The sequence below is a fragment of the Rhamphochromis longiceps genome, linkage group LG15 (genome assembly GCF_057381845.1).
Source record: "Rhamphochromis longiceps isolate RC_006_pf linkage group LG15, R_longiceps_female_GT1.1, whole genome shotgun sequence".
NCBI lineage: Eukaryota > Metazoa > Chordata > Actinopteri > Cichliformes > Cichlidae > Rhamphochromis > Rhamphochromis longiceps.
Window position 1 is genome coordinate 18969636 of NC_140571.1, and position 25241 is coordinate 18994876.

General features: G+C 40.0%; 1 protein-coding gene across 1 annotated transcript; it reads left to right on the plus strand.

The window, feature by feature from the left end:
• The first annotated feature begins 7312 nt into the window (after window positions 1–7312).
• LOC146652532 (dihydropyrimidinase-related protein 5-like) lies at window positions 7313–17211 on the plus strand. Its single transcript, XM_085382709.1, has 11 exons — window positions 7313–7357; window positions 11003–11182; window positions 11265–11333; window positions 11782–11826; window positions 11910–11985; window positions 12077–12233; window positions 12373–12514; window positions 13275–13417; window positions 13517–13724; window positions 14460–14637; window positions 14729–17211. Exons 1-11 carry the CDS (start codon window positions 7313–7315, stop codon window positions 14812–14814), a joined length of 1329 nt encoding a protein of 442 aa, XP_085238835.1. The 3' UTR covers window positions 14815–17211.
• Window positions 17212–25241: the final 8030 nt, after the last annotated feature.

The window sequence follows — 25241 nt, forward strand, 5'->3', positions numbered from 1 at the left end:
ATATGTGTGAACTTCTGTAAGAGTGTGTGTGTGTGTGTGTGTGTGTGTGTGTGTGTGTGTGTGTGTGTGTGTGTGTGTGTGTGTGTGTGTGTTAGACCTCCTGCTGACCAAAGGGTCGTAAACGCAGGAAGCTTACATCAAAAGAAACAGATCTTTCAGATAGGATGTATCTACAATAAAACCTCCCCCAGCACAGAGTGGTTGGATCAAAGGAATGGCTTTGATCCTACTGCTTGAACTAAGACTGTACGAATTTAAGAAACACAATGGCAACATTCAACAATTAGACTCAGAGGCGGAGCCAGACATTTGAAACACCCAGGGCTTAGCCCAAAAGGGTAGTATGCATGTGGGATTTTATTTTATTTTTTTTGGGGGGGGGAAATGACTGAAAGATTAATTGGCTCTGTTTTGAGTTTTGTTCAAAAAAGAATGACTTCATATAGGGAAAAATATATATCACATGTGCAGGACACCTTAAACTAGTTTTTTAATTAAGCAGCAAGGCAGAACAAAGTCAGGGCTGTATCAAGACACGAGGACTAAACCCCAATTCAACCAGACCCAGAACTGATCCAGAATTAAAACAGGACTACAACAGTTCAAAATCAGGACTACTGAGGACTTAACCGAGACAGAACCAGAATCAGAACTAGATGATAGTAGCACTAAAAATCATCATATACCTGCACTACACTTGTTTTTTAATTCTACCAAAGTACAATATTTAGATTGAGAAAAGTTTATATAATTATTTAGCCTTGTTGTGCAAACAAGCCTGCATAACTTAATAAATACAGAATTTGAAAAATAACAAACCTAAAAAGAAACACTAGGTACGAGATACATGAGTACCTATGATACGGTGATACTTTTGGCAAACGACCATTTGACTAACATGTGTGTCTCACCTGCTCTTGTTCCATCTCTGTTCCTCTCTCTCTCTTTGTGCTGACAATCATCAAATATACAGTTGAAACCAGATATTTACATACTCTTCAGATCAAAACACAAACACTTTTTTAATAGACTAAATGTTTATTTTTTTAGATTGATAAATATAAAAAACATATTTGTTAACTTTAAGAATAAAGAGAGAAACTATCTGTATTTCTTAATTGTAAATGGCACCAAATTGTATTCAAAATTGAGCCACACTTATGGAGCTCCACAATTCTTTTCCTGGTGTTTTGGTTGATATCTCTTGATTTTTCCATGTCACAGAAACAGGCTCTGTGTTTTGCCTTATATGCATCCACAGCTGTGCCACCAATTTACTCACATGGACTCTACTAACCTATCAGAAGCTTCTTCAGCTCAGAATGGAATCGTCTGGAGTTTTCTTATTAATTAACAATAAACTTAGTGTATATGTACTCCTAAATTTGATGAAAGTGATGATAAATAGACAGCTCTGTCTCTCTTTATTCTGACATTTAACTAATTCAAAAATATATTTCAATATTTTTTTAAAACAAATGTTTACTCTAAATTGATGTTGTACAGTAAAAATGTTTTATGTTTTCTCCCTAAAGTGTATGTAAATATCTGGTAACAAATGTGAATATCCTGCTGTGTACTGAAATCCCTCTTGTTTTGCATAGAAATATACTGAACAACATACAAAGCATAATATATAAAATAACATTTACCTGAGTTTTTTCTTTGAAAGAAGCCTCTAATGTCTATTCTTATATTTCAGTACATAACTGAAACCGATTTAGTCGGGGAGGGTAAGAACTGAAAATATGAAATAAACACACGTAAGCTAAGACTCTCTAAAAAAACTAGCATTTGTTCGGCTTTTCATTTCGCCATTTGTTGATTCACTTGAAGAGCAAGTAACGTAATATTGGTCAAGTGATCAGTTTGATATCAATCTTTCGTGATACACCGTCATATTTACATTATTTGTACAGTACGAATGATTTGCTTTGGTACCTGGTCAAACTTAAGCTCTCCTTAGTATGGCTGGCTCCGTTTCTCCAACAGCGCACTCACAGGCAGCAGCTGCCCCGCCCCCTCGCTCAGTCCTTAGTGCCTGAGCTCGGATCATACCAATATCAGGGGGGATTCACGCACAGTCGTAAATTCCCACAGTGTGCACTATGTGCTTCGAATATTGTGTGTACTTTTTGTTTTATACAGTTGTCAGCCAGGCATCTAACTATGAAAAAATTACACTCCAAAAGACCCCGGGCTTCTGACAAAACAACCCGGGCTTAAGCCCAGTAAGCCACCCCCACGCTCCGCCCCTGATTAGCCTTAACATGTTATTTGCTGTCCGTGACGCTGTGCAGGAGTCACTTAGTTTTAGTCCTTCTGAACTGGTATTTGGCCACAGGCCATGGGGACCCCTCAAAGCTCTGAAAGAGGCGTTTTTGAGCCCACATGGAGTTTTCGAAGTAAATGTAAGCAGTTATGTAAAGCACTTCCGTGAGCGTTTGAACCAAGCCAACGCTCTGGCTAAACAGCACCTTGCCGCTTCACAGGGAAAGATGAAACGCCATTATGATAAGGCTTCTGTTAAAAGAACCTTTCAGGTGGGTGACCAGGTTCTTGTGCTCTTGCCTGTTCCAGGCTCAGCCTTGTCTGCTAGGTATAGCGGCCCCTTTAAAGTTTGTGAAAAGAGAGGGGAGACAGATTATGTAATTTGCACTCCCGACCGCAGACGCAAAACACGCGTCTGTCACATAAACATGTTGAAACTGTACCATCCTCGGTCAACACCAGAGCCTGCTGGGTTCTGTGCTCCTATTGTAGCCTCAAGCCACCAAGAGGAAGGAGGGGTGGACGAGGTTGATGGTTTAAAACTAAATTATCCCACCTGTTCTAGACCCCGTCTGTCTAACTCAGAAATGCTCAAAGCATTGCCGAGTTTGCTTGAGCATCTGTCTTCAGAGCAGCAAGAAGACTGTTACGAGTTCAAAATTGGGGATGGAAACAAGAGAAAAAACCACAATAACAACACTGGTCCGGCCGGGTTAAGTCAAACGATGATTTTAATGATCACACGCGTGGGAGATGGATACTGTATGCAGACAGCATCAGATCTCAAAATGGTGGAGCATTGCTCAAACTTTTATAGCCTCTGGTGCCCCTACCTTATCATAAAAGCCTAAACATTCACATACTTTTCTCTCACACGGCGCCTAAGCTACGACCTTGGCTCCCCGTTTATCTGCTCCTGCTGAGATGGGGCAGAAAACTCCAGCATATTCTGTTCTCTTCTAATCAGACAAATAAGGCAATGACTTTCTGCGAACAGTATTTCTTATAACTCAGCAGTATAATGCATCATAAAACAATATCATTCATTCACAATAAATCAGCAGTTTAATGTAATGCAAATCAGTTTAACTAATGCAATAGTTATCAGCTTCTTCTAATCCAGGAGAATAATGCAAACTAAAACTACCTAATAGTTCACAATCTTTAATTAGGGGTATAACATGGCATAAAATAATATTATAATCTAACAATTCCCCCTGATGAGCTCATTAGAATAATGAGCTCACCAACACCCCCTAATCCAGTGTGGCCGGGATCATCTCTTCTCACTCCTGAGGTCCTTTGTCCCCCTGATGGGCGAACCATATGTGAGATGACCTCTGTGTTTGCACAGGTCAGGTGCAAGAAAAACTATTATTACAACAATAGCAGGTACAGATGACACTCCCCAGTTCTCCCACAGCTTTATTTGGTGCTACCTTATACCCTCCAGACGTACTCAGACTAGAACCTCTGTCCAAGGGGCTTTTAACCTTTATTTTATTGCTGCAGCTACCAGTGTCTTCCAGTTGGGTGATCCTCTGCTCTTCTTTCTTCAACCTCAGGGGTTAGACAACCCTTCAGTCGTAGCACAGATCAGGGGATTATTCTGCCCCGATTTCAAACAACGATCTGTGTATCCTCGGGTCCTGTGTGTCCTCCAGAAAAAGATCAGGAACACGTCCCCCTTTTACCCAAGAGCCTCTCGAACCTCGTTGGTCTGGTGTTCCTGGGTTTTCGCCAACCCCTTCATGGTTATTGCTGTATTTATGGCATCCATCCTTTTGAGGTGACTACCCGGAGCCCAAACGCCATGACCTTTGGACCCAGTTGGTGTCTCGGCAGTCACCGTATCTGTTTCCGCTGCGAAGGATCCTCGCATATCTGTAACCTCGTCTGGTGTCTGTTCCTTTCTCTGTAAGAGACAGAAAACCAAAACACCTCTCTGCCTAGCTCTAATAATCTAATGTTGTTATCTACTGACCTTCTAGTGATTCAGAATTGGTTTAAAACAGTCAGAATGTTCCAGGGACTTATTCTAATCATATCCTATGTGTGTGTAAGCGTGTTTGCATTTAGCCCTCTGCACTCAAGGCATTTCCTACACTTTATCAGTTCGGACCATCACGCCGAACGAAGCTTCTGACCTTCAAAAGGCCGAGTGCCAACTCATTATAAGCACATTTGCAAGGTGTGTCTGAAAATTATTGAAACCACTCTTTTTAACAAAAGGCAAACAAATTAACGAATCTTCTAAACGCTCTTCAGTTCATTTCAATGATCGATGCTTAAACATAGAAATAATGATTTATGCTTCTCACTGATTCTCTAAAAAAGTCCAGAAACTTCTCGGGCCACTATTAGCTTAAGCTTTACCATACCTAAATTATTAAAGACACAAATCAAGTTATAAAAATGTTCAAATAATCCTTGTTTGATGTTAAAACTCAACTTCCCCCCCTTTTTTGACACATTCCAATGTGTCAAATCAACGGAGCTAGAACATTTAAAGAAAAGGTTAGGCAGCTACAAGGTTTCCCAGATTGTTAAGTTGATCTGCGTGTAATGTTCTGACTCAGGTATTTAATATTTTTATAAATGTCATTCAATCAACTACCACTACTTAAACTTAGCAAAAGACATAATTGAATAAAAATCACAAAAATAATATGATATCAGTGGTGTGTAAGCGCGTGCGGCCTTCTTTGCTTCAAGTCACTCAAATCCATAGATCAGCCAGACCTCGCGCTGACTGTAGCTTTTAACCCTTATTAGCTTGAGCACAACTCTATAATGAGCAACAAACTGCAATATGTATAAAATAATCATAGTTACACCTGCAAGGAAAGATTATATGATTATCCTAACACCTGTCAATAAAAGATCAACCTGAGGTTATAGCAATCACTGGAACGCAAATGTTAGTATAATATCAAAAACTTCAATTAGATGATGATCAATGCAATGCTTAGTACTTGATTCTAATACAATAATAATGCCGATGTGAAAATAACAGTAAAACACCCCCTTTTGTCCCGTTTAACTTGACACATAAATGTTTATAGATGGTCCTCTTAAATTTGACTTTCCCCTGGTTTCTTCCTCACTGACCACAGCAGGGGAAACTCTGTTTTGATTCAGCCATGAATGCAGCTCATTAATCACTGAGCTCCTTCATGACTGACATCTGAGAGGGTGGCGCTGCCTACTCTTCCTTTAATGGGTCTATTTTCAATCTGTTAATTAGATTACTTAAACATGAAGCAGACTACGTCCACCACAAGTCAATACAGCTGTAGATGTGGCCAGTCATCAATCTATTACCAATTAATAACAACAGATAGCTTTTATTTTATGCATGCTCTTAATCAACCACTCACCCAGAGGATCTTCAATCCCAGGAAATTCCTTCTCCTCTTAAATTAGTCTGTCCTCCTTCCATGCCCTGGTAACTGGTCCATCCAGAGCCACATGATCTCGAAATATACATACAACAAGCCAAACCACACCTTGGTCACACCAACCCTTTTCCGCCCTGATAATGTCCAATGCCATCCCAGTATGGACTGTCAAAAGTAGCTTTAACGCTGACTGTTCCGACAATCCATTTTATAACATTTCCTGGTCAGATTTGTCAATCTCTGCACCAGGGTTTTAAACGTTTCGCCATTGTCATTAGTTTTTATTTTCATTTAGTTTTACCTCCAGATTTTCAATAGTCATCAGTCCTGATGTTTATACCAGTTGTAATTAGTTTTTACCAATTCTTTGCTAGTTTAGTCTAGTTTTTATTTTCTGAAAATCCTTAGTTTAGATTTTAGTTTTGATCAGTGCTAGTTATAGTTTTAGTTGTGTTTTACAAAAATTAAGTGTCGCCAAATCCTAGCTCCATCCTATCAGTCATGCTCTTCTGCTTATCCTTGGGTATTAAGACTATTAACTCTTGCAGCACCGGGTGTTCCTAATTTTGGTTAAAGTAAATTGATAAATCCCGGACGAGCCCCCAAGCTGTTACGAGTTCAAAATTGGGGATGGAAACAAGAGAAAAAACCACAATAACAACACTGGTCCGGCCGGGTTAAGTCAAACGATGATTTTAATGATCACACGCGTGGGAGATGGATACTGTATGCAGACAGCATCAGATCTCAAAATGGTGGAGCATTGCTCAAACTTTTATAGCCTCTGGTGCCCCTACCTTATCATAAAAGCCTAAACATTCACATACTTTTCTCTCACACGGCGCCTAAGCTACGACCTTGGCTCCCCGTTTATCTGCTCCTGCTGAGATGGGGCAGAAAACTCCAGCATATTCTGTTCTCTTCTAATCAGACAAATAAGGCAATGACTTTCTGCGAACAGTATTTCTTATAACTCAGCAGTATAATGCATCATAAAACAATATCATTCATTCACAATAAATCAGCAGTTTAATGTAATGCAAATCAGTTTAACTAATGCAATAGTTATCAGCTTCTTCTAATCCAGGAGAATAATGCAAACTAAAACTACCTAATAGTTCACAATCTTTAATTAGGGGTATAACATGGCATAAAATAATATTATAATCTAACAAGACATAACTGTCTTGATTAAGGAATACACCTGTTTATTCGGGGATGTGCCAACTTGCACTACGGTGCTAGAGCATGACATTGATGTCCAGGGAGCTAAACCTCTTAAGCAGCATCCTTATCGAGCCAGCCCCCATAAGTGCTTGCTCATGAAACAGGAGGCTGACTATCTGCTGCAACATGGCTTAGCGAAGCCCAGTCAAGGCCCCTGGAGCTCGCCTTGTATAGTGGAATCTAAGCCAGATGACTCGCCCCGTTTTATTATAGACTTCCGGAAGGTGAACTCTGTGACTGTGGCTGACTCACATCCTCTCCCAAGAGTTGAGGATTGTGTGGACAGTATTGGGACTGCTCAGTATGTCTCCAAATTAGATCTTCTTAAAGGTTACTGGCAGGTCCCTTTAACTGAACGTGCCTCTAACATCTCTGCCTTTGTTACACCTGATGATTTTCTACAATACACAGTCATGGCTTTCGGCATGTGTAACGCTCCTGCCACCTTCCAGGGGCTAGTAAATAAAGTCCTCCGTGGCCTGTCCAACTGCAGTGCCTACCTAGATGATCTTAGTAGTTTACACTGAAACATGGCAAGATCATTTGGAAACGTTACACCAGGTATTTCACCGTTTGTACTTAGGCAGGGAGGTGGGACGTGGACAGGTCCGGCCCATTGATGCCAAAGTGGCAGTGATTAAAGAGTTTCCCACACCTACCACCAGGCGTGAGTTGCGTAGGTTTCTAGGGATGGTGGGCTACTACAGAAACTTTTGTAAAAATTTCTCCTCTGTAGTCAAGCCATTGACTGACCTACTCAGCCCAAAGGTTGAGTTTATATGGTCAAGTGAGTGTCAAGAGGCTTTTGAGAGTGTGAAAGCCCTCCTCTGCCACACCTGTGTTAGCTGCACCTGATTTGAAGCAACCATTCAAACTTGAGGTTGATGCCAGTGCTGTCGGGGCTGGGGCAGTGCTGTTGCAAGAAGACTTGCAGGGTTTAAACCACCCCGTTTGTTACTTTTCCCGCAAATTCAATAAAAATCAGTTAAACTACTCCAACATTGAAAAGGAGACCCTGGCTTTGTTGTTGGCTCTTCAGCACTTTCACCTATACCTGGGATCCAGTATGTTACCTCTTGTTGTGTACACCGACCACAACCCACTTGTGTTCCTTGCTCGCATGTTTAATCATAACCAGCACCTTATGCGCTGGGCTCTGTTGTTGCAGGAATACAACTTAAGTATTCACCATAAAAAGAGGTCTGAAAATGTTTTAGCTGATGGTCTGTCCCGCTTGTAAACATGTTTTACTGTGTTTGTTCTTTGTTGTTGTTCACACTCTGCAATGTCCGCTTCTGCCCAACATAGTTGGTATTTTAAGGGGAGGGGAGTTACGGCCTCTGGCCTCAGGTGGCCCCGCCTTCCTCTAGGTAAATCAATGTGTTCCAGGACTCGTGTGTGATTGGTTACTGGGAGACCCGTGCCAACCCTCTCTTATGCAGAATGAAGTGTGCCAGACCACACGGACGATTGGCTGCCCGGGGATCCCGTGATGCTCCAAGAGGCAATCAGTGGCTGATCGTGCCCACCTGTGGCTACAAAAGGCTGGAGGTCCTTCACTGAGTGAACTTCACTCAGTGGCTGCTGCTTAGGACTGAACATGCAGTTTGCCCTTCGTGCCTCCCTCTTTGATCTTTGTTGAACTTGTTCATATTGCTGAACTTTGTCGAATCTTGGTCCATGCTTTAAACTTAGCCTGATTAGAGTTTTGAGCTGCTAGCTGGCTGTGAGTAGAATTTTGTGAAGCTGGCTTGCCTTAGTTAAAACCCTAGCTTTTATTTTGTGTGCTGCCAGCCTGCCTTAGTTACCCTTTAACTTTTACTCGTGCCTGTTCTTTCTTTATGTAATAATTGTCTGCCCAGTGGTCTGTTGAACAGCCCTGTCGGTTTTCTGTTTAAAGTTTGTAATTAAAACCCTTTGCTTTACTCACTTTTGTGTTGGGGGGCTCGTGTATGTTACTCCTTCCCTGACGCCTAGCAGAGGGGGTCGTAACCAGAGATGGGCAGTAACGCGTTACAAGTAACGCGTTACTGTAATCTGATTACTTTTTTCAAGTAACGAGTAAAGTAAGGGATTACTATTGCAAAATCGGTAATTAGATTACCGTTACTTTCCTGTAAGAACGCTGTGTTACTGCGTTACTAAAACCGTGATTTTTTTGCGAGAATGTCTCACGACAGTGACGTAAGCGAGTGCGCCGTTGGTGACAACAGCTGTGTGCAGATCAATAGTGGATCATATATCGATTGTGGGAGAGAGTATGAGCGTGCAGCGTTTAAAGCGTGGAAGTACTGACCTTACTTTGAGTTTGATTCCATAAAAAGTGACAAAAACATTAGTGTCCGTTGTGCGTGGGAAGAAAACTTCTTTTTACAGCGAAAAAAAACCCTAAACTTCCAAGCAAGCACAGAGTGCGCAACGACGTAATGGGAAACTCACAGAGAAAGTCGCGGATTCTTCAACTGACCGCGGCACACCTGCACCAGGGTAAACCTCCGCCTACCCCCAGTCCTGCTTTACAGGTGAAAATAGAGCAACAGGACTGCTGAGTCTTTGACTTTATTTATTTTCTGCTGTGTTTTACTTGCATCTATTTGAAAGAGTGAGTGTAAACACAAAAAATATTTTATTTTATGTGCTGGAATGTGCAGAAAATAGGTTTAAATGTTAAACTAATTTATTCAAGTCAGAGAATGTTGCATATAATTACATTTTTGCTTGATGCATAAAGTTAAAAGATTAAAACTGATAAAACAAGTTAAAAAAAAAAAGAGACTTTTCCATTTGATTACATTTTGTATGATGGATTATGTAGAAAAAGTAGAATTGGGCTGAAAGATCTATCGCTTTATCACCTCTTCAGGTTGTAAATCGTGTTTTTAAAAAGTAACTAAGTAACTAAGTAATTAATTACTTTTGAAAATAAGTAATCAGTAAAGTAACAGGATTACTTTTTTGGGGAAGTAATCAGTAATTAGTTACTGATTACTTTTTTCAAGTAACTTGACCAACACTGGTCGTAACACTACACAAAGACAAGCTGAACACCAGTGAAAACAAGCAGGGCGGCGCAGATAATAATAAAGGAGGGCAAAAGAAAAGAAAATCAAACTAACACAACACAAGAGAGAAAACTGACTATCAAAGTAAAACAAGGACATGAAGTCTTAATTTATACTTTTATTTATACTTATTTATACTTTGAATCTATGTCGAGTCTGCATGGTAGTCTATGTCTATCCTAGTGTCCAAAACCATCATCACCAAAAGAATAGTTGGCAGAAAGTTTCTCTCTTTGAATTGATTTGGACAATGATGACAGAGGTAGCTGAAAATATGTAGGAGAAATTGAGCTAGTCACTAAAGTGCTGCATCAGCACGATGTGGTTGCAGTTCTAGTGGAAGTGATGTTACAGCATAGCTTTTTCAGAGGGCTTTACCATACAGTGGATGATCTACAGCATAAATTAATCCAAATGTATAAATCCTGATTAACACTAAACAAGGTGTCAGAGAAAAGGAAACAAAGACACAGAGGCCGGGTCCACAGACAAGGAAACACTGCAGAGAGAAACAATAACAGGAGAGAATAATAATAATAATGATAAAAAATACTCAAACTGTCATGAGCTGTAAAAGTAGATTAATCATTATGGAAGGAAGTAGTTTTGCTCCTTTCATCAATACTCCATCATGACTATGACGTGACCTTTATGGCCCATTCACCGCAGCACAGTTCAGCATTTTAAACACTAAACTGTCTAGTTTCCTTTTACTGCTGTTTGAATGAATGAAATGGATTCTTCTCAGCGGGGATGTTATAGTCACCAGTGTAAAGGCAGTGTGATCTCATTGTGGCAGGTTTCCAAGCTCATTTCATGCCCCACAAAACAAACACACACACACACACACACACACACACACACACACACACACACACACACACACACACACACACACACACAGAGTTTCTCTTTTACTCCATGCTCACATTCCCAATGCCCGATGCACTAGCTGCCTTTATATAAGCTGAAGCTTTGCAAGCACTGAACTGTAATCCAGAAACATGACTGCTCACCCTGAGACCTCTGAATCGTCCTTAGGTGCGTAATGAGATGGACACCCTGGTGAGGGAACATGGAGTGAACTCCTTCCAGATGTTCATGGCCTACAAAGACATGATGATGCTGCGGGATTCAGAGCTCTACCAGACTCTGCAGACCTGTAAGGACATCGGTGCCATTGCCCGAGTCCACGCTGAAAACGGAGAGCTGGTGGCCGAGGTGCAAAGACAATTTTTTTTTTCCTTTGACGTCAAAGTGAAATCACAAACCTGTTTTAAAATGAATGTGTTTGTGTTGTTAGGGTGCCAAAGAGGCTCTGGATTTGGGCATCAGTGGGCCGGAGGGAATAGAGATCAGTCGACCAGAGGAGGTAAATATGCAGTGGACAGAGGGGTGGGAGGTTTCAGGAGGTAGCGGTCGTATCCTAATCTAAAGGTCAGAGGATCAATCTGCTCCTGCAGTCTACAGTGGCACTGAACACTTGGACTTACGCCCAACACATCCATTAGAGTGTGAGCGGGCGTGATATTAGACTAATATGGGACTATGTGAATGTGGCTGATGTGTGAAAAAGCACTGATAAAAGTCTAAAACATAACAGTGGAAAATAAAACTTTTTTCCTTGATGTTCCCTTGAAATGCTGATAAAACCTAATTTTGAATATTAGGAAGGTATGTTTAGGGATCTTTCCTATAGATGTAAAACAAACAAGTAATCATTGTGGCCTTGAACTTTTTTTTTGTAAGATATTTGCAATAAATATTAAAATGTTTACTTATTAAAGTTGTTATTTTGTGATTTTACTTCTTGTCTGCAGCTGGAGTCTGAGGCCACTCACAGAGCCATCACCATCGCCAACAGGGTAAAAACATTTTAATATCCAGTCTGTGTGCAGTTATTGATAAGTAATTAAAGGACTGATTAAAATCTTTTGTGTGACCACAGGCTCGCTGCCCAATCTACCTGGTAAATGTGTCCAGTATGTCTGCTGGTGATATGATCGCTGCTGCTAAGATGCAGGGTGAGCTTACTGCCCGATGAAGACAAACTAACAGTCACCGTGACGATGGAGAGGATGAAAGCTGACTTTTCTTCACTTTTTATAATTTCAGGTAAGGTGGTCCACGGGGAGACTACAGTTGCTCACGCAGTGTTGAATGGGATGCAGTATTACCACCAGGATTGGGCTCATGCCGCCGCCCATGTCATCATCCCTCCGCTCCGCCTCGACCCAAACACACCCAGCTACCTCATGGGCCTGCTGGGCAAGTATGTGTGCTGCACTCACATCAGCATGCTGTACTGCTTCGAGTAAACTGATCGCAACAGCAGCTCAGTGACCGGCAAAGGTGCCGTGGATAAAAACGCTCCTCTAAACTAAACGTGGATATCCTGTTTCCTGTTTCAGTGACAATCTGAGCGTGGTGGCATCAGAGCACCGTCCATTCAGCACCAAGCAGAGAGCTTTGGGCAAAGAGGACTTCACCAAGATCCCTCATGGAGTGCCTGGAGTCCAGGACAGGATGAGCGTCATTTGGGAGAGAGGAGTGGTACGTACACACGTCAAACGCACACATAAAAACCTGAGATCAACCATGAACCACACAATTTATCATCCACAACCAGTGGATGTGGAAGTTCTGTTTTGACACCATGTTGGTAAGTCTTAGTTTTCTGCACACTTTGACTTTATTTTCAGTCTGTATTTGTTTTTGAAGTTCAGTCAACAGTCAACAAATGAGAAAGTGAGGATTGAACCAGTTAAACAGAAATAAAACTTTCTCGTTAAGTTTTGTTTCTGTTTATAAAACTTAATGAAAAGTTTGAAGCTTATCATAATATGACAAGCACTGGCGATATCTTCTACCATTAGCATCCACATGAGGCTCAAAGCTTGTATCAGTTACTGTGCCAAGATATTTCCTCTACTCCACAAACTCAACAGTCTGAGAGATTGCTCAGTTTTATTTCCAGCTATTTGCAATAAAAATTAAGTATTTCTCCAGTGAATAACCTCATACTGCACCATCTTGAACTGCAGCTGGTGATGGATGTCCATGTTCTGCTCTGAAGCCTCTATGAGAAAGACCACTTTACCAGCACATGAAATAGATCTTCTGCTCTAGCTAGAGTGGCCATGCAGCTCTCAGCTGATCTCCAGAGCACCATCTAAGACCTGGAGTTGGAGTTTGTCCAATACTAGGATGAGATTCTCTCTGGGGAAGCAGCTGAATGACATCATGGTCTACCACAGTAGCAACAGAAATAAAGATGTTTTGTATGATCGGAGGGGCTTTCTGTATTTTTAAGGTTACAGGGAAAATGGATGAGAATCGTTTTGTGGCGGTGACGAGCTCCAACGCTGCAAAGATCTACAACCTGTACCCGCGCAAAGGCCGCATCATCCCCGGGGCTGACGCTGACGTGGTGGTCTGGGATCCAGATGCAACAAGGTACACAGCTGTAAATAAACAGAAATCACCTTTATTACTGGACTCAGCCCGAAGCATAGGGACACACATCCATCACTTTCTGTGTGTGTGTGTGTGCAGGACAATCTCTGTGAGCACTCAGGTGCAGGGCGGAGACTTCAACCTGTACGAAGGGATGCGTTGCCACGGCGTCCCTCTGGTCACCATCAGCCGGGGGCGTTTGGTGTGTGAGAACGGCGTGTTCATGTGCGCCGAGGGGTCCGGAAAGTTCTACCCGCAGCGCACTTTCCCCGACTACCTCTACAAGAAGATGGTGCAGAGGGAAAAGGTGCGTTCACTGTCATCACTTTATTAACACTGATTCCAAACCTGCCTCTGTGTGTTGTGAGTGTTTCCACTGATAATTAAAACTCCAGGGCAGGACAGCAAGATCCAGGCTGAGCTCTGCTGTGTCAGCTGACAGCAAACCTGCCACAAACACTCCCATCATGATGTGACTGACTCCACCGATCTGACAGCCCATATAAAGGATTTAATGCTCCCTGTGGAAGCCAGCAGTGTGTTTTCCTGCTGCTGCCCCTGTCTGTGAAAGCCCCCCATCCCAGCCTCTCTACTCTGTTTGCTTTTAGACCTTTTTATCTCAATTTATTTAAAAAACTTGTCACAAAAGTACAGAAACTGTTTTTATAAGAACTTATATTTACAGTTCAGTTCAATTTCAGGTAGTTTACAGAGTGAGTATGTTCATTTATAGTTTCAGAACACATGTTTTAGTACAAATAAAAGTACTTGTGCCTTTTAGTTTTTGTTTTTATTTCATTTTAATGATTTTTGTGAGTGCACAAGATCTTTTTATTTTTTCTAGTCTAGCTTTTATTTTAATTCCAGTTTTTTTCACACCTTGTTTTAATTTTGTGTTTCTTCAGTGGAATTTAACTTGGTTACTTACATGTAACAAATATTAATCAGTATCAATCTTACAGCAGCAGCTCAACTGGCTGTTATTATTAGGTTTAAAATGGCTAAACATCCTAATCTTACCTCTCACCTCATCGTGTTTCAGACTCAGGCTTACAAAGGGGTGGACAGGGATCCGTACTCTGGTGATGTGGCCAAGGTTGCGAACACCATGAAGAAGGAACTCGGTTTGGGCCCCATAGATGGAGAGACGCCCAACAAAGCCTGCGGTCGAGTGCACTCCGGAATCCGAGACCTTCACGAGTCCTCTTTCAGCCTCTCAGGTGAGCTCTAATAAAATCGTCCTTGATTATGGTGACGTTACACCGAAGTCCTCGATCAAATTTAATAGTCCGTACGTGTTTTTCCTTTCAGGGTCTCAGGTCGACGACCACATCCCGAAGAGGTCCTCGGCTCGGATCCTGGCCCCTCCCGGCGGCCGCTCCAGTGGTATCTGGTAACCGCTGGTGTTGGAGCTTCATCCGTCCGAGCCGCCGTTTTTTTGTACATTTCTGAACAACCAGAAAAACTGCACTGATTTTCAATCACAGGATAAAAAGTAAAGATGGCAAAAAAATTTCAAGCACGCGTCTGTGATTGGTGACGAAACGCCGATGATCAGAGATTCTAATCTGTGTCTTAATTGGAGCGACTGCTCTGATCGAAGGGCTGTCTCTGGATTTAAATTGTTCTGCCAAAATCGAGCTGATCATACTAACTCTGATAAAGTCCGCTCATTATCACCCTGCCTGTATCGTAAACTGTGAAATGTCAAAACCAGTACAGTTTTTGATGGTTAGAACTGAAGTGATGTCGACCGAATTATTTAAAACTGTATCTATTACACCCCCGTCTCTCACACACACACACACACACACACACACACACACACACACACACACACACACACACACACACACACACACACACAGACGTACACTGTAGACACCATAGCTGTAGACTCATGTAAAGATGTGTGTGGGTCCTGTTTGTGGTTACACCGCCCACTCGGCGTCCCGCTGCATCGTGGGTTCCTCAAACAGTGTTTTTGTTTTTGATGAACTGCGCCGTGTGGTGATGAAATCCAACTGCTTCAAACACCGTGTCCTCGTAAAGATACACTCTCTGAACATCCCCGCGCTCTCACTGCCTCTGACTCGGTCACATGTCCCAGAAACATTCCCACCTCACCCGCAGTTATGGAAGAACTCAGCCTGTGAGCTTAGCTGGGATTATAACTTTGGCCCCAAACCTGGTCCACTGTCCTCGTCTCAGGGGTGTCTGTAGAGCTCACAGAGTGCATGAAGGGAACAAAAACATGTTATTTAACCTTCGAGTGACTGAGTGGAGTCATTTATGTGTGACCTTGTTGTATTTTTTAATTATGAAAATGTTTCCTTCCAACTTTTTATTTATATATTTTTTTACAGAAATGGGTGCGCTGAGGATAATGATATTTTTTAACATTAAAGGCTTTGATTTAAAAATCATCAATTAATGTAACATCCATGTCTTTGACTGTGGGAGGAAGCCCACACAGGCACAGGGAGAACATGCAAACCACACAGAAAGGCTCCAGTTGCCCAGGGAATCTGACCCAACATCCCTTTTTTTCTCCCTGTGAACCTGTGATGTAAAGTAATATCTCATACATGGCAGAAACAGTAGAGGCATGATAAACACAAATAGATCCACTATTAACAAAAAGCTCTCTTTAATAAAATATATGATCATGACTTGATCATACAGGTTATTCAAAGGTTTTTTTAATAGTGGCCGAGTCCAGTCCGGTGATTCAGTCACTGAAACGTCTCGGTCGCTTGAGGGTTAAACACAGAACATGAAGGTGTGGAGAAAACTTAAAAATACTCATTTACTCCAGGACGTGACTCTTGACTTACAAAGCTGCAGTTACTCTCTATTTATGTCCTGTAAACATGAGTCCGTCAGTACATCCTACAGCCTTTCTGCGACTCTTATTGCTCTCTGGGTCGCAGGTTCAAATAAATGATTAAACCAGCGTCTGAACATGACTCAAACTTGAGTCTATTTTCAAGCATTTAAGGCTCTGTTAGAGCAGCAGGATGCTCTCTGTGGCTCTGACTCTGACTTTCTCTTTTTATTAGACCGTGAGCTCCAGCACAGACGACCTGTAGTACACAGTAATAATAAAGGATACGTTAATAGCAGGAAAAATGATAGTAAGGGCAGCTTCTTAGTGAGAAACATCAGGTACAAGAAAAGCTACTGTTGTGACTCTTTGAGGCAAACAAGTAAAGGGCACATTTTGGATTATGTTGTGTGTCAGCTCACTGAATATTTTCTGTGCATACTAACGAGCCTTTGCACACTTTTCACACTGCAGTCTGAACACACACCAAATAACTGAGACCTCAGAGTGAGCAGAAATCAAAGAGTGTTGCTGAGACTGAGAGGCACGTCGTGGACCAGCTGTAGGAACATACAGCGAGATGTTTCCAGAGCAGTGAGTCTCCACAGAGCAGGACGATTGAGCTGCACAGGCTGACGATAAACCACTACTGATCCTCTCATTCCTGCCTACCAGTATTATATTTATACATGATCACGTCTTGTTGTCCGTGCACTCTATATATTTAGGATGTTTGTTTTTCTATTCCTGTTCAAATGTGCCAACGTGAATCACCTGTGCCACACCGACACCCATGCATGAAGAGCACCACATGAACAGGTGAGGAGGAGGAGTGAAGCTCCCCCCGATCACCGCAGCTTCACACAAACTGGTGCTGTTTTTCTACAATTACCTACGACGACGGCGTTGTTTTACTGTTGGATGGTTTTGTTGTCCTGAAGGCGCTGTGGCGGCTCAGTGGCTGTGCGTGTTTGTAGATTTTCATTGTGTTGGGAAGTGAACGTGTTGAATCTGTAAGTGGCTGCTTGTTTCTTACCACAAGAATAACAGCAAAAGAATAAAGTGAGAAAAAAGGACAAATCTGGGTCATGTGTTGTTTTTTATGTGAATGTTTTAGGAGTTGTTGATCTCAACTTATTGATCTCTTAACTGGAGCACTGTCTCCTCCAGATGTGCAGTATAAATTACCACGGTGATGTACTGCCATAAATGGACCTGAAGTTACTTCAATAACCACAAATGTGCTTCAGAGGACAGAGCTCAAGGCAGATTGTCTTCAAGTGCACACAGAGTCAAAGTATGGGTCTATATTTAGTCTTTTAGTTCTACCTGCTGTGACATAACATGTGACAGGAATCCTCACCCAGAAAAGAAGAATTTTCCTCATAACTTCCTGAAAAATCCTCCAGTGAGCAGCAGATTTGTATCTACACCCTTCTTACTAACTGCTGCAGCACAGTGCCATCCAAGTATGTGTGAACAATAACTGATGGGGTCAGCATGCAACACACTGGAACAGAAACACTGGAGATACGTAGAAATGGCATCCAGTAATACTAGTTAATCTACCCGTTGTGTGGCTGTCTGATCACATTCATCTCACAACCAAACGTCAACAAAAAGACAAGTTTGTATACTTTCACTTTTCGCTTCTAGCCTTAATGTCTGAATACATGTTGGTTGTGTGTCATGCTCAGTGGTAAAATTATTTAATTGTTGAAATTTAAGTGTTTGTAACATTGTGAAATATAAAGGCCATGGCTGTCCAACCAGACTTATCCATGAAAACGTCCATGGCTGTCTGCTTGGTGGGTGTTTTCTACAGACGCCTACTGTGACGGGTACAACAAAACCATTTTATTATTTTTTCGTTTGTTTTATCCGTATGTCTGTCTGAATTGTATACTGCCATGGTAACAGCACTGACATTAGAGTCAGATACAACACAGACTCACCTGAACATTAACGTCCCATTTTAGATAACATTTGTTCAACTGGTGAAGGCTCATGAAAAGGCAAAATATTTGTTTTTATTTCTGGGTAAATTTACTGTTTTTGACTTGGAAGTACTCTGATTCTTAGTGTTGAAGTAATGCTGCATCACCATGTTCTCCAAGCTTCTTGTGTCTTTTAAAGCTCAAACGTCAGACACACTTTTCCATTTCGAAGGTTTTTTTCATATCAGTGTAGGTAAACCTGATAAACTACATTCTGCCATCTTGACATCATCAGCTGATATATAAAGATGCCCTGTAGTTCAGTTAGATACAACACAGACGCACCTGAGCCAGGACGCCCGATCTCCTTTGTGCCATTTTTAGGTGAAGTTCATTCAACTGGTGAGTCAGACCTATCAAAACATTTGTTTTATTAGTAGAATTTTTGAAAGTGTAGGATTGTAATAAGTCAGTGTGAGAGCATTTATAGAAGTAAAAGTCCTGAAATGAGAATCATGTTGTTGTTGGAGTAAGAGCTTCATTGTGAGTAGAGTATCGAAGGTATCAAAGGCATCAGTATCCCTTTTGTAAAGCTTGATACCCTACATGTTGTTATGAACAGCTTCTGGGGCTTTTGGGCCATTAAATCTGTCTAATAAAATGTCATTTATTTTTTTATGTAGCTTGGTCACTGATTGGATGAATGAAGAAGAAAAAGTTATTTGGATAAATTCAGAGTTTAGTTTTGTGCCATGAATCTGCGCGTAACACTGAGTAATGCTGTGTCATACTCCATGTTCTCGAAGCTTGTCAGACACACACCCTCTTTGGATCGTTCTGTCATCATTATAACAAGAAACCGAAGGAACAATTTATTCTAAAACAGAATTTAATTTATTTCTTAATGTAAAACAGTGCATTGAACATCATATGATTCACTGAGGCTCATGTCTACTCTCAGGTTACATGATTCTCCTTATCACTCGCACAGTGTTAATTTAGTACTCCTTATTGTTGACTGCACTCTTCTTAATAAATAATAAGTTTGTATATTTCAAAGTTTGATAATTTAATTGTATGCTGTAGTCTTTCTGGCATTGTTTACATTTGGTGTCACTCTTCTGTTTTCACAAATTGACTTTTTATCCAAGTCCTTCATGCTTTCCAGCCTCTGAAGGGCAACCAAGCAACCACCCATCCATCAACTGTTCATGTGCTTCAATAGCTTGTTTAAACATTTAAATGATTCGTTGTCTTGCCATTGATTCCAGCTGCTCAGTTTTTGATCTGACAATTAAAAAGTATGCTTTAAAAACAAATTCATCAAAAAGACACACATGGCAAATTGCACTTTAAACTTTTTCTACAGCATTCATTGCACTGTTATGGGCTAACAACAAAGTTTTTCGGAGCACCAAAAGAGACCATAAGCTTTTCTTTGTTCCATTCCAGCTTAGCTCTTGCTAAATGATATTTACATATACAGTAAACCATCAGAAGTCTATGATTCCATATTTTATTTAAACCTCAGTTAAATGGCAAATAAGTGGGTTGGGTTTTTTTGTTTGTTTGTTTGTTTGTTTGTTTGTTTTTTGGCTCTTTACAAGAATCACCACTACCTCTGAATGACTCTCCCCTGTGACAAAGCAGCAGAGTGGATATTTTCATCATATAGGACTTTTAACTTGTATACATGAGTACACCACATGTGAATCCAAATAACCAGAATATTTTCTACCCTCCAGGTAAATCGAACCCACAGAAGCTCCAGAGCTAAAAGACAAGCATCAAGTTAGAGTCTCTGAACATCAACACAACCTTCAGGTGAGTTTACTGTCAGTCAGATTATAAAATGAGCCACTAGTTTGACTCAGAACAAACTTAAACCAGGGTGACAAATCAAAAGAACACCTGTAGCAGACATTAGGGCACACTCCTGATGAGACAAAGGATGGTGTCCAGCAGCGTTATGATAGTTTTATATTTTCAATTTTTTCATGTTCGTCAATTCCTCATTAATTATATTATATTATATTATATTATATTATATTATATTATATTATATTATATTATATTATATTATATTATATTATATTATATTATATTATATTATATTATATTATTGGATTTTGTTTTTTTTACCAGACTAACAAATACTAATAATAATAATTTTCACATCAAGTTTTAGATTTTACTTTAGTTTTAGTTAACTATATTAACTTTGGTGTCCAGGGAACTCTCCTCCCAGATCCCCATCCAAAATAACTTTGTGCACCCAATTCTTGTTTTTCCAGGTCATTAAAGATGTATGCTGTACAATCATTCCACCCTGCAAAACAAAAAGATGAAAGAAGTCATTAAAATGCCCAAATTATCATGACATTCATGCTCATGATAAGTGTATATAAACCTCTGACTTTTGACAACAATGAGTTAATATATATTTGATCATCTGGGTTCTCCGGATCTTACATGATGATTTATCTGAGCATTCATCTAACAATGTTTCAGTGCATTTTTGTAATAACTGTGCTGTGTTTGTGTTGCACACTGAGCGTTGACCAGAAGTGGACAACTGATAATCAGGCCTGACAACAGCGGAGGAACACGGCCATGGCTGATTTAGATCCCCGAACTAAAAACTTGCGTATAGCTCATCTGAATGTATGCAGCCTTAGAAATAAGATTCCCGACATTCACCTCTTTTTAACACTTTATAAAATACACGTGCTAGCTCTCACTGAAACTCATTTAGGCACAAGAATTAAAGACTCTGAACTAAAAATAGATAATTACAAGTTGTACAGATGCGATAGAAAACATAATAATAGTAACTGGTATCGAGGTGGTGTAGCTCTCTATGTTCAAGATCACATTCCAGTTAAGAGACACGTTTTCTCAAATCTGTCTAATATAGAAATTATCTGGGCTGACATTTACCTGCCACATACCAAACCAGTTTTAATAGGATGTTGTTATATATCAAAAAAATCTGATTTTAAGTATCTTGAAGGCATGGAGATATCAGAGAGAGACCGAACAGAAAAAGACATTTTCTTGCTGGGCGACTTTAACAAGAATTGGTTAGCAAAAGGTGAAAAAAAAAATATTGAGTTGTTTTGTGAGAGATGTGGTCTAGAACAGATTGTAAACTGTGCTACCAGAGAAGAGAACTGTATTGATCACATCTACACAAATATTCCAGAGCTTTGTTACCCTCTATACTCAATTGTCACAGGCTGTAGTGATCATAATCTTGTTATGGTTGTTGTAAATGAAAGAAAAGTACCCCAAAGAATAACCATTCACAGTTTCATTAGGGATATTGATGCAGAATAATGGAATGAGGTAACAGAGGACCTTGACCCTGAGAATGCTTTATCCAAGTTTTTTTCTTTTCTTTTTTTTCTTTTCTCTTTATTTATTTCAGACATAATAAAACAAACAATAAAAAAAACAATATATACTCATCTACATGTATTTTCATTTACGAATACAAATATATGTGTAGATATACTCACACACACGTATTTGTTCAGACAAACAAGAAAGAATTATAATAAAATAAAACACATTCATCTAACATGTGATGAGTTTAATGTTTAATGAAATCTTTATCCGAATAGCAAACAGGCATGCTCCAAAGATTACAACTGAGGATCATCCTGAACCGTGGTGGTGGGATGAAGACATAATAGATTTAATACTGGAAAGAGATGAAGTAAAGAGGAGTAAAACTGATGTACAAGAAAATAAAGAAAGAAAACAACTACAACGAGTTATAAGAGCCTTACGAAAACAAATTTCTAAAAGGTTCCAACACATGAAGAACAATCATTTTCCCCCTGAATCTGAGGTACCAGAGGTTCCAGCAAACATATTTAATGAGTTTCGGTATTATAAGGATGAATCTCAGCATGTTAGTGATGAAGACCCACTTTTGTCGGGGTCGAGTGAATCTGGGCTTAAATTTGTGCCAATAGACGATAACAAAGTTATGGTTTTGTTACAGTCACTCACACAGTCTGTGACTCCTGGTACAGATGAAATAGATGCTAGACTGCTAAAAATTGCTGCTCCGTACATCTCTGCTCCCATACGCCACATTATGAACAGGAGCATCATCCATGGTGTGTTTCCATCTCAGTGGAAGAATTCCAAAATATTACTAGCTTCACAGAGCAGAAACGATGATTTCAGGCCAAAACATGTCCTTCCTGTTTTAAGTCAGATCCTGGAGAAAATTCTGGTGGAGCAGATGAGGAAGCACTTTACTAACAATAATCTGTTTGCTCAGCATCAAAAAACTCTTCACGAAATGACACAAGACTTGCCTACAGAACCTAACAATGGTGCAGAAGGAGCTCAAAGAATTCAAGAAATCAAAGAAGGATTAAATTCCTTCCTTGACACAATCAGTCCTGAAATGCTGATTGACAATTTAAAATCGAATAACTTCTCACAAGAGGCTGTTACTATGATGAAAAGCTTTCTCTCTGACAGAAGACAGAAAGTGTACTACAACAGCTGCCCTTCTCACTGGAGAAAGTTAGACTGTGGGCTTCCACAAGGAAGTTGCCTGGCTTACTTCCTGTTCTCTGTTTATACAAATGACCTGAAACACCTTTTTAATCATATCTTCAGTTGTTATGGAAGGCAGTTACTTCATAATACATCATTCAGCTTATACCCATGAGGAGTTACAGAATATGTGGAGAAATGAATCACAAGCCCTGAGTCACTGGATAAAACAAAACAAGGTGGCCAAATTTATCCAGGAGGTAATTGATATTCATCAACTCCTCAGATCAACACTGCACTTGAATGTGAATCAATTTTTTCACATCCAATTTTTAGAAGTTGTAATACAGAACGAGCATATTTCCTGGTCAGACATCCGCAAGAAAATAAAATAAAAAACTGCTTTGATATGATCAGGTAATGTTCTGTAAATGTCTCAGGGGAGGTGGGTAATTTTGTTCTTTCATTAGTGCTCTCTCAATAATAGGACTGACGCCTATGTACCATCCATTGCTGACCACACACACCTTGGTTTTCAAGTTGCTTTTGCTAGGATGTATGTTTGAGTTATGGTTTGCTGAGCATTTTGATGTTAGCTTAGGTTATGACATTCACTTTGTGAGTGTCTCCTTGTTCATGCTATGACTCATGTTTTTTTGTTTTGTTTTGTTTTTTCACTATTTAACCCATTAACACAAATAGTTTGTAAATGAGTGAATTTTTATTTTCTGTTTTTCTGGTGTTGGCATACTTGGGTTTGTAAAAGTTATTTTTGTTAGGTTTCAGCTAAACTGTGGTTTCTTTTTCTCTGTAGTTTTGTTTTGTTTTTGTTTTCTCTGAACTCCATTCATGGTCTGTAAACTGGCAATAAAGGATTTAAAACTAGGGCTGGGTATTGTCACTGATTTCTAGAATCGGCTCAATTCCAATTCACACGGTTCGATTCAATTTGAATCGGGGAACTTTTCCCTCAGACAGTCAGAAATATTATAATTCTGATCATTTATCAGTACATATCCATATTGTTATATCTAAGAAAGCTGACACTTGTGAGACTATCAGAGGTGTAAGCGTCACAGCAGATGCCTTTTTGTCAAATTAACTGAGCATAAAACACAAAAAAGCACGAAGGAGATTTTCCTGGCCTGGCTTTTTATAGCAGATAATCACCTTTAAAAATATTCTGCAATAGAACAAATACGGAAGAAAACCATGAATCAACATATGAACATTACCTGATGCTGCTGAAGTGAAGTGCATCAAAGTTACAGAATCTTAATTAGAGACACAGCTAAGCATTTTGCAATTTCACATGATTTTAAAAAGTTTAAATTTCTTCAGTATTGAACAGCAGAAATGAGTCTTTCTTATTGTAAGTCAGTAAAAATTTAAAATTTAAAAAAAAGATAACAACAACAAAACAGAGGCCGACAGGGCTGTACATAACAGTAGACTGGTGGGTAATAAGCAAGCGGATAATGCAGAAAACAGAGATTTTTAGATGGAAAACTACCCTTGAAGTAGGGGAGACCGGGGATAGTTGTAACATTCCTGACATTTTTGGCTGTAGCTTTGAGCTCTTTTAAGGTAGTGGATTCAAAATGCAATGCAAAGTTTTTACATGTCTCTATGAAATAGTAGAGCTATTTTTTTCTGCAACGCAGTTACTAATTGCATGGTATGGTCTCAAACACAAAGAGAGAAATGTGACAATCAACCCCATGGTCTGGGTTATGTAATCATGTAATCTTTTTTATTCTACACCTGAATGCACTTATAAGAACTGATGTAGCTACAGCTAATATCTGAACATTATAATGAAGCTGAAAAAATGTAGTTGTGCACCAGCTTCATCAACTGCACTGTATGTGTTTGTGTCAAGTTTTTAATCACTATCAGAATCACAGTGATGACAGATGTATGGCATCCTTTGAGTGCAGGCCTCACGAGCCCACAGAGTACAGGTCAGGCACTTAACCCAAGCTTCTGGGGGAATGTAAGCATCGCAATTCCATTGCTCTTGCAGAAGTCAATGGCTGCATTTGGCAGGTGTGAACTGTGGTTATCCATGGGAAGAATCACTTTCTTTACGGCTGACTTTGGTGTGGTTTGCAAAGTGCTTCAACTATAGATGAGGAACTCTGTTTCTTGCATCCATCCTGATTTATTTCCACTATACTTCCTACTGAGAAACTTTCTGGCCCAGTCCTCAAGGATTTGTCCAATGACTTTGGATATTTACATCCATGTTTCACTGCAAGCTGATATGCCAGTTCTTTTACCTGTAATTTTAATCACAAAAAATGTTAGTATTTCTGCTATACTATATTTTAAATGGCCACCATCACAAATTTCTAACTTTTCCCTACCTTATCCTCTATCAATTCCTATTGGCTTACCTCACATGGTCATAGTCAATAAAATGCATCTGCAACCCTCATCGTACTCATCAGGTATTTTGTTAATTCTTTGTGAAGACCTTCTTTCGACTATTCAATTCAATTTCAATTCAATTCAATTTTATTTATATAGCTCCAAA